This window comes from Pyrus communis, chromosome 14 (assembly GCF_963583255.1).
Source record: "Pyrus communis chromosome 14, drPyrComm1.1, whole genome shotgun sequence".
In the NCBI taxonomy this organism is placed as follows: domain Eukaryota; kingdom Viridiplantae; phylum Streptophyta; class Magnoliopsida; order Rosales; family Rosaceae; genus Pyrus; species Pyrus communis.
Window position 1 is genome coordinate 9,765,615 of NC_084816.1, and position 10,150 is coordinate 9,775,764.

Below are 10,150 nucleotides of genomic sequence, written 5' to 3' on the forward strand. Positions count from 1 at the left end.
TGGATGATTATTTGAAAATGAGAGAGAATGTACTTGTGCCTGGCCTTCAACGAGTGGGTAGCAAATCACCTCATGAAGTCAAAAGAAAGAATGTACTTGTATTACACATTATTGATTGCAATTAAATAACCAAACCCTGCATGATTGCCATGAGGCATAACGAAAATCCAGCTCTAAGTCATCTGGCAATTTCCAAAACTTGTGAAAAAATACCATTCCTTCTTTTATTCATCCAACAACCATCACCATTAAGCATATGAGATCAACAGATCCAATCAATAAATAAATCACCAATCCCCTGTTACCCACCCCAGATCCTCATCCCAGCACCCGCACACGTGGCCCAATCACAGAGCGAGTAAGCCTCTGAGAGTGTAAAGAGGACTGTAGATCACTTCTCCTTCCCTCCCTCGCGATCCCATTTCCAACTCCCTTTAAATACGGTCTGGCCTCTCATTTTCTTCTTCCACATTCTCCTTCTTCTCTTCTTCTCCAACCACAAGACACTCCCTCTCTCCTCCGCCCACCACCCAATTTTCTCACCCCACCGACAAACCCCACGGACCCAGAACGTCGTCGTAGGGAATGGCGTCGTCGGCGAGAGTAGATCTAGACGGCAACCCGATAAAGCCGATTACCATATGCATGATTGGAGCCGGAGGGTTCATTGGGTCCCACCTCTGCGAGAAGCTGATGTCGGAGACGCCGCACAAGGTCCTAGCTCTGGACGTCTACAATGACAAGATCAAGCACCTGCTCGAGCCCGAGAACGCGCACCCCTGGTCCGATCGCATCCAGTTCCACCGACTCAACATCAAGCAGGACTCGCGCCTCGAAGGGCTCATCAAAATGGCAGATCTGGTACAACCCATTTCTTCAATTTTTTTTTCATGGCGATATTTTGCTTAATGTTGGGTATTTATCTTGATTTTGCCATAATTTTCTTGTTTTTTGAATGGTTTGGATATGTGGGTTTTTTTGCAGACGATTAATCTGGCGGCGATCTGTACTCCGGCGGACTACAACACCCGCCCGCTTGACACCATCTACAGCAACTTCATCGATGCTTTGCCGGTGGTGGGTTTTCAGCTGCTGCATTTCGTTTCTTGTTTTGGGTTATTGGGATGGTGAAATTTGATTGCGAAATTTGGGATTTTGGGTTGGTGGGGGTGGGAATTGATTGAAGTTGATGTGAGATTTGATGTGGGTTTTTCTTAAATTTTGCTCTTTTTTTTTTTTTTTTTTTTTTTTTTTTTTGTGATTAATTTATGTTAGGTGAAGTACTGCTCCGAAAACAACAAGCGGTTGATTCACTTTTCTACTTGTGAAGTGTATGGGAAAACCATTGGAAGCTATCTTCCTAAAGATAGTCCTCTTCGTCAGGTATCCCCTCTCTTCCTTTCTTTTTAATTTTCTATTATTTATTGTTTTGTTTGTTTTTGTTGGACACGATTCAGATCTATGCCTTTCTTGGTGTTTGTTTTATCATAAAGTTCTTCAGCTGGATTATTTAAATGGTTTGATTGCGTAATTATAATATTGGGGTCTACAATTGTGTGTCGGTCTTATTGCATTATCCCCATTTGCTTAAATGTGCAGTATGGGATCTAATTCTAATTAGAGTATGTAAATTGTAGATCCAGAACATTATTTAACGGTTTTCTTCGGATATGAAGCATTTCTATGCTTTCATTGTGTAATGTGATTTCTTCAGAATGAGTCACTGATCAATGCAATAAGGTGTATTGAAGTTTGTTGATTTTGTTAATGGAAAACTTTACTTCTTGCGTGCTATGTTTTCATAGGATCCTGCTTATTATGTGCTTAAAGAAGATGAATCCCCTTGCATTTTTGGATCTATTGAGAAGCAGAGATGGTCCTATGCATGTGCAAAGCAATTGATCGAGAGGCTGATCTATGGTTGGTCATCTCTTTGTTCTACTTTTATGTGGTTGTTCATGAATTGGTATTTGTATAGGTTTCTGATTCTGAGTTAATTTTTCTTGTTTACAGCCGAGGGTGCGGAAAATGGTCTTGAATTTACCATTGTGAGACCCTTTAACTGGATTGGACCTAGGATGGATTTCATTCCTGGCATTGACGGCCCTAGTGAGGGTGTTCCAAGAGTTCTTGCATGCTTCAGTAATGTATGCCAGATAATAATTGAAACATTCCCTATTTGTTTCCATTATTTGTGTTGTGATCGTGCTCTGCTTTCATCTGTTACAGAATCTTCTTCGCCGTGAGCCTCTCAAGCTCGTAGATGGCGGCCAATCTCAAAGAACTTTTGTCTACATAAAGGATGCTATTGAAGCTGTTATGTTGATGATTGTAAGTGAAAATAAAGATCTCTTTTGCTCAAATTAATATTTAGCATGCAAAAGTTGTTGCTCAGTAATGTGATCCGTTTTCCTCAGGAAAATCCTGCTAGGGCCAATGGTCACATCTTCAATGTAGGCAACCCTAACAATGAAGTTACTGTTAGGCAGCTTGGTGAAATGATGACTGAGGTGAAGAATTGTCTATGATACCATCTTTCTTTTAGTTAATTAAGTTGCAGTAGCTATATTACATTAAATTCATATGGATACAAGGATCGATGGTGCCCTATACGTTACAGGTTTATGCGAAAGTAAGTAGCGAACCAAAACTGGAGACCCCCACCATTGATGTTAGCTCTCAAGAATTCTATGGAGTGGGATATGATGATAGTGACAAGAGAATTCCTGACATGACTATTATCAACAAGCAGCTTGGTATGTATCTTTCATTTACCTCGTCTTTAATCTGATTGAGCCGTGTGACTTAATGGCATTCTGACAACGTGATGGAACTATCTATGACAGGTTGGAATCCAAAGACCTCTCTCTGGGACTTGCTTGAATCAACCCTCACCTATCAGCATAGGACGTATGCCGAGGCTGTCAAGAAGGCCATTTCCCAATCATCAGCAATCTAAATAAGAGTGCCGTTGTTTGGTGCGACGAATCAAGGATCCTTGATCAGGTGTGCTATTGTTTGGGCAGGTGTTGAAATTCTTTCGAAAGAAGTCTTCAGATGTACCTTAATGTCTGACTTGAATATATAGTACATTTTTTTTTTTTCATTTTCTTGTCTTACCGGTGTCGTTAGTGAAATAGTTCGTTGGGATTATGTCTGCAGAATATAATCTAGATTTCGTTTAGGGGGGGACTATGATATTACTGTTATTTGTCACCAGAGCTTTTGCTGCGACATGCTGGGGGCTATAAGAGGGGCCAATTATACAAGTCAAGTTGTTTCTGTTTTATTTTGTGCCAGGGTGTTGTATTAATTTTCGATAACCCTCTCAGGATCTCTTGTTTTCTTCTTTAATATGTTAATTTATTATTTATTTATTTCAAGCATTCTGCTTTCGTTCCGCATTCTCTTTTACAGCTAAAAATATGACAATTTTGACTTTTAAATTTCATTTATATCATAATAAATTTGTATGTAAACAAAGTAGTTTTGTGTGTATTTAAGTAATAATATGAGCTCGTAGTTTCTTTAAATTAATGGAGATTTTTTTTATAGAATGATTAAAATGCTTGACGGTGGATAATTTGAAGAACTAAAGCAAAAAGTTACGATAATTACATAGATTATTTTGGCTAAAAAGTGTAACATTAATATGAGATGGGGGGTGCAAAAACCATCATGGCCTAAGACAAGCAGGTCCTATAGCCGAAGCAAACGTCTCCTAGGCCTAAGATAGGCCTAGGGCCGGCATGTCCTATGTCCCATGTCCATGTGCCATTGAAAGGTTATAACACAAGGGACCAAGGGTTACCTTCAGGGTAAATCAATCCTTAGGTAAAACCAATTAACCTCGTGTTTGGTCCGGGTCCTTATCATATTGCATGTTAATTATACATTTTGAAACACAAACATTTTAACTTAAAATGCACATATTAGAGAAGAGTAACTTACACGGAATGAATATGTTGCTACGGTGGTATCATTGTCAATAACATGTCGTTTGGATAGAAACTTGAACATCTTTATTATTGACATATGATGCCATTGTGTGCCGATAATCACGAGGATGAGCCTATGTTGGACGCTCAATCCTAGTCCAAGTTGCAGCGAGCTCACGCCAGCTACGAGAACAAAATCAAATTGGAAAATTGCTAGATAACTTCCAACTCAGTTTACCAAGCATCAGCCACCCACCCACATCAACCCTGTCTGTCTTGGTGACCGAAAGACAAATGCATGGGAAAGAGAATTTGACTGGATTAAGTTGACAAGGTTCTTCTTCCAGAGGTAGAGAGCAGCACATGACTCATCAGCTTTGCGCGTGACTTATCTGTAAATATTGATCATGAACCACGTTACTTCGGCCCACAGCAAACCATCAATTGCCATTAAAATTTAAATGGGTATTTATTTATAGGAAAACTAATGAAAAGGGTTTTAAAAGTTTTAGTTTTAATAAAAAACCATGCTATAAGTTTTGTTTAATGATTAGTACAAGGCCCATTTTAAAGTAGTCCAACTAAAAATGGCCCAACTATAATAAATTATGATTTGTCAAATTTACCCCTAACTTTTTTAGGTTGAGTTCCAAATTTTCGTTGTTAATGGAGTTCATCGTTGTTTTGCAGACTTTCTTCTCTTTTCTTTGAAACAAAAATATAGATCCTCATGCTATTTAATTTATATTTTGTATTATTTCGTTGAAATGTGATCGTCGTTATTATTCATAGTGTATTCGAGATACTGTTTTTTAATTTTTATTCGTCAGTGGAGTTTATCGTTTATTTCTCCAGAAAATAAATTTGAGTCACTGTTTCTTGACTGTAAAAATAAACTGTCTCTGGATTTTAAGTAACATTGTTTCTGGAATCTAAGTCACTATTTCTAGAATCTAAGTTACTATTTCTGGATCCAAATGAAATATACACATTGTTTCTTAAATGCAAGTTAGAAAAGAAATAGTGAAATTTACTGTATTTAGATTCAAAGCAAATTAAGCATCATGTTTCTTAAATATAATCAACTTATATATGAAAGAAAAGAAATAGTCAAAGGTTAAAACATAGACTTGTTTCTGGAATTTAAATCATTGTTTCTGGAATTTAAGTCACTGTTTCTAGAATTTTAGTGCACAAACAAACACTATATCTGGAAAGAAAATAACCAAAATCCAGAAATAGTGACTTAAATTCCAAAAACAATGATTTAAATTCCAAAAAACTGCACCAAGTGGGAAACCAAGAAAACAGAAATTTCAAGTCCAACATCGCAGTTCCGGGAGTCGAAACAATTTCATGCTAAAAAAGTCAACAAACAAACCCTAGTCAATAGGTAGACGAAAAAGTCCTCTATAATAAAGGAGATATTGTCCTCTGTAGATGCGTCCATCCCATGATTCTACAATCCAACCCCTCAACGAAGTATCCCACATTTCTTCTTCCAAATTCCAAATTCCAAATCCTGCGTGTTTGGTTTGGGCAATGAGCCTCTAGAATCTCCGCCATGGTCAAATCCAAAGCTCCGAGGCAAACGACCGACTCCCACACTGTCAAACCCATTAACAAAACCATCAGAAAAAAGTCAACAAACAAACCCTGCAGTGCTTGAAGCATTAGACGTAAGGGAGTTGATGTCCAAACCAACATGGTTGTCATCAGGATCCTGGAACTCTTGGTTTTCGAAGACATCAAACTCGACACCGAAGATGTTGTTGTTGGGGTCGCCGTTGTTGGAGAAGTTGAAAAAACCCAATTGCTGCGCGGAGCTTGCATCGCTTAAGCTAGAGAAGGGTGAGAAGATGATGGTTTTTTATTGAACTTTGAGCCCTTTTGGTTAAATAATATTTTGAAATGATTTTTGGTTAAATATTTGTTGACCCAAGCCCTTTTCATTAAAGCTCTCTTTATTTATTTTAGCAGAAACGGACAGTGCGCAAGTCCAAATGATTCCTAAGTACTTTTCACATGGTATTGTGAGCTGCAAACCTTTTTCACACTATATATTTAACCCAATCGATTTTTAACAAAGAAAAAAGTATATTTTGATGGCACTTTGGTAGCTTTGAAGAAGATGAAGCTTAAATTGCAATGTAATTTGTCAGTAGTCACATTAACAATTAGGAGCCAAAATTTTAGAAGAAAAAACCACGAGTCTCATGTCCCTGCACGGACCACAGTCTCATGTCCATCCTTTCAATTCCAGTGTATCTCGCCATCACCAGACTCAATATTCTGCAGATTTTTCTCGGAAAGGAGAAAACTAGCACATATATGAAAGACGAGCTGAAAGAGCAAGAGCCGAGAATGGAAGAACACAAAAAGTCATAAGGTCACAGAAGAGAGTAAAGTAACGGTAAATGTTGTTTTGTAAAATATTCGAAGGTATGCATAGGCAATTAGGCATTCAAAATTCATTAAACGACGATGTTCACCTGCATGTTATGAAAATGAGTAAGCACTTTCAATGGAAGGGACCACGGTCTGAACTGCTTCTGTTGGATTTATCCAACATAAATCAACCTTTAAGTGGTCTACTACATGCAATAGAAATGTAATATTGGAGAATAATGTTGATTGTGATTTGATGTCTTAAAGATATCAATCATATATAAGGTGTTTGTTAGAACCAGTCAATAAACCCTAGCATGTCACCTCGTATCACAAGTCTCTAGGTAATCATGGATGCACACAGTCAACTGCCAGTTTTGCTTTCCAGCTTTCCAGCTTTCTAGCTTTCTTTTCTCCTTGATTCAAGGCACTTAAATTGCTGATTACTTCTTAGTCTTGGGTTTGATGTAAATCACCTTGAATTAAGGAAAAGCTTGTATCCTAGGTTTACCCAGTCTCAAGGGTTTCATGTAAAGATGGTTGCTTGTAACCATTCACTTTTCTTGATTACATATACTGCCATGTACCTTCAGAACTCTTCATGAAATTCAATACTTTGAAACTAAATTCCATATGGTATCAGAGCAGTGTCATCCTTGACCTATCTTTGCTAGTTTAGTTTCTGCATCTATTCTTGTGAGCTTCTGTAATGGCTGAGGAAAGTTCAATTAATCTTGAGGGAGAAAGCTTGCAGATAGCTCCTTCAAGTTTCTTAGATTCCGAAGTCAATATCAATCAGCGCTTATGCTCGGTGCTGCTGAATGAGCTTAACTACCTTCCTTGGTTTAGGGCATTTTCACTTGCTCTAGGAAGAAGGGGAAAGTAGGGTTCATTAATGGAATTGTTGAAACTCCAGACCCTCCTTCTCAGGCCTATGAAGCATGGCCATGCAAGGATCAGTTTGTTATGTCCTTGTTGCTCAACACTGCAGAGAAACATGTTGATGAGATATTTAGTTATTCTGAATCGTCACAAGATTTGTGGAAATTTGTGAAGGATATGTATCGAAACCAGAACAAATACGCTCAGGTATTCTAGTTGAAAAATGTGTGTTTGTAGGGTATTCACCTACACAGAAGGGATATAAATGCTTCAATCCTCGCTTCAACAAATGTATTGTCTCTAGAGATGTCTTCTTTGATGAAGACACCTCTTTCTTTCAACCAAGAAGGCATGCTTCTTGTGAAGGGGAGTCTCTACAAGATTTGTTTCCATTACCTAGGTGCACAGAGCATGATGATGATGTTCCAACAGTGCATGATGTTTGTACCATACTTGACCAATCCCGAAACTACTAAGCACCGGTCAACAGCATACCGTCAAGGACCCACAAGACTTTTCCTCCAACCAGGAGGCCAATCACAACACGACACATGTCGGTATCAGAAGCCAATCACAGCGCGACACGTGTCGATATCAGAGGCCAATCACAACACGACACGTGTCAACGTCACAACAAAACTAGAAACTCTCTTCTATAAAAGGGGATCATTCTCCCACAATAATCCCAAATGTCATTGGTACTAAACTATTCACTATAACTCACTAAAAAAGAGCTTAAACCTATGTATTTGTGTAAACCCTTCACAACTAATGAGAACTCCTCTACTCCGTGGAAATAGCCAATCTGGGTGAACCACGTACATCTTGTGTTGTTTGCTTCCCTATCTCTACTCATTTACATATTTATCCACACTAATGACCAGAGCAATCTAGCGAAGGTCACAAACTTGACACTTTCTGTTGTACCAAAGTCATCACCGATTTTGTGCATCAACATTTGGCGCCGTCTGTGGGAATCACACTTATTCCTACTCTCTCCAGCTTTGTCAAGCTGGTTTCCACCATTCATACACATTCTTTCGACCAGGCACCCCTCTCCAACATGGGGAGTGAAGGGAGCCACAACACGCAGAACGACACCCTCTTCGCACTTAGTGCGAAGCAACGAAAGAAGGAACGAAAGAAGTTTGCTTTTCAGGCTAAAGTCGATGAGCTAGAGGCTCAGAACAATAAGATAGCGATAAAGAATGAGATCCTCTAAGAGTAGTATGAGAAGCTTTTTAGGATGCTCCATGAAGCTAGGCATACTCAAACACACGAACTCATCGTCCCTGAGGAAGTCAACCACCACCTGGGTGTCCCCCAACACGAGGGATCACCTGTTTTCAACATGGATATCCCTAATAGGGAGCGAGTTACTCATCAAGGTGTTGATCAACATGAGACCTCTCTCGACCCAGCTACTTCGACCCGAAGCAGGAGAAGTGGAGGAAGGCACCTTTTTGCAGAAAGAGTAGAAGGATCAAAAGCCGTTTATCACGACTGTTGGGACTTCCTGAGGCAACGTCGAGAGAACCCCATCCACATAAGCTTGAAGGTCAATAACCCAAGGGTTTCTGAAAGATTCAGTCATCTCCCATGCCCCAAGCCAACTGCCAATCTAGGGAATGAGTGACATGTCCTAGAGGAATATGAAGGTACAGGGGACTCGAGGGCGTTTCGACAGGCTCGCCTTGGAAGTCAGTACGGTGAGTCCAAAGAAAAATCTCATGCCCTTGATCAAGCTTTTCTACTTCCAAGAGGAGATGGAGACTTACGAAAGAAGGATCCAGCAGTACCTGACTCCACTTAGGACCCTTTTGTCCTACAACTCCTTGAGGAAGTAAACAAGTTGAAGGCCGAACGTCAGGCCGAAATACCTGACTGGAACCAAGGCTTGGCCCTCTTACAAGGAAGATCCTTGACACCCCCTCCAAGCAAAGACAAAGTAGAAGCTTGGCTTACAGCTTTACACTGGAAGGGAGGACCCGATTGAACACCTTAACCTCTTTGAGTCCACCATGGCATATCAGATGCACACCGACGAAGAACGATGGTTTCTCTTTCCATTTACCTTCTCTGGCGGAGCTCTGAATTGGTATTGTTGTCTTCCACCTGAGACAGTAGACTCATTTGAGGAACTGAGGAAACTGTTTATCTCTCAACACATCTTCCAAACAGATCGCTTGCATTCCTCAGATGATTTGTACACTATTCGCCAAAAGCCGGACGAGCCACTACGAAAGTATGCCGGCCGCTTCAGCCATAAGTATTCTCGCTGCGCTGAAGCAGATGACAAGACCACCCTCAAAGCCTTCACGGCAAGCCTACGTGATTGTTTCTTCAAGTACATGATCAATGCCAACACTTGGAAGACTTACTCTGGGGTGATGGCACAGGCTTACAACCACGCCTCCGCCGAAGCAAGGGCATACCAAGGGAACCCCCATATGGTTAACCCCTATCAACAAGTGGGAAGTGGAAGTCAAGTTCTACCAAGTGAGGAGATCTTGGCCATTCAGACACCCATTGCATCATCTCCTGCCTCATTTAGCTACTCGCTAAGTCACCAAACGTATTTGTCTCTTGGTAAGAGGAAGAATTTTTACTCTCAGCAAGCTTATTACAACAAGAGGGATAAAAGTTCGTATCAAGACAACCAGGGGTGAACGTACCATTGACTATTATGACTATGGGGCCAAGCCTCATTTTTCAAAGTGGAGGACTGGGTACTGAAGGAAAATGCTATTATAAGAAGGCATACACATTACAAATGTTTTGACTCTCAACCACTTGAGATCTTTTGTCACACAAGCCATTCGGCAAATATTTAAAAAAGAGGGAATTCAGACAACTTATTCTGAGTCTTTTGCATTCCTAGCACTAGAACACTTGGTCTACGCTGACCTACCCCTATACTCCAACTCAGAGTTTCAACATGC

The 10,150-nt window shown here is 40.0% G+C and overlaps 1 protein-coding gene across 1 annotated transcript; it reads left to right on the top strand.

Moving 5' to 3' along the window:
* The first annotated feature begins 219 nt into the window (after positions 1 to 219).
* On the top strand, positions 220 to 3,383 carry LOC137715451 (UDP-D-apiose/UDP-D-xylose synthase 2). Its single transcript, XM_068454786.1, has 9 exons — positions 220 to 861; positions 985 to 1,077; positions 1,276 to 1,383; positions 1,806 to 1,920; positions 2,014 to 2,147; positions 2,230 to 2,331; positions 2,418 to 2,510; positions 2,621 to 2,756; positions 2,847 to 3,383. Exons 1-9 carry the CDS (start codon positions 586 to 588, stop codon positions 2,957 to 2,959), a joined length of 1,170 nt encoding a protein of 389 aa, XP_068310887.1. The 5' UTR covers positions 220 to 585; the 3' UTR covers positions 2,960 to 3,383.
* Positions 3,384 to 10,150: the final 6,767 nt, after the last annotated feature.

Excerpts from the sequence above, each read along its gene's own strand:
- LOC137715451 (XM_068454786.1), top strand. The coding sequence starts at position 586 with ATGGCGTCGTCGGCGAGAGTAGATCTAGACGGCAACCCGATAAAGCCG. Across the intron at positions 1,078-1,275 it reads TCATCGATGCTTTGCCGGTG|GTGAAGTACTGCTCCGAAAA; the intron begins GTGGGTTTTCAG and ends AATTTATGTTAG. Across the intron at positions 2,511-2,620 it reads TTGGTGAAATGATGACTGAG|GTTTATGCGAAAGTAAGTAG; the intron begins GTGAAGAATTGT and ends TATACGTTACAG.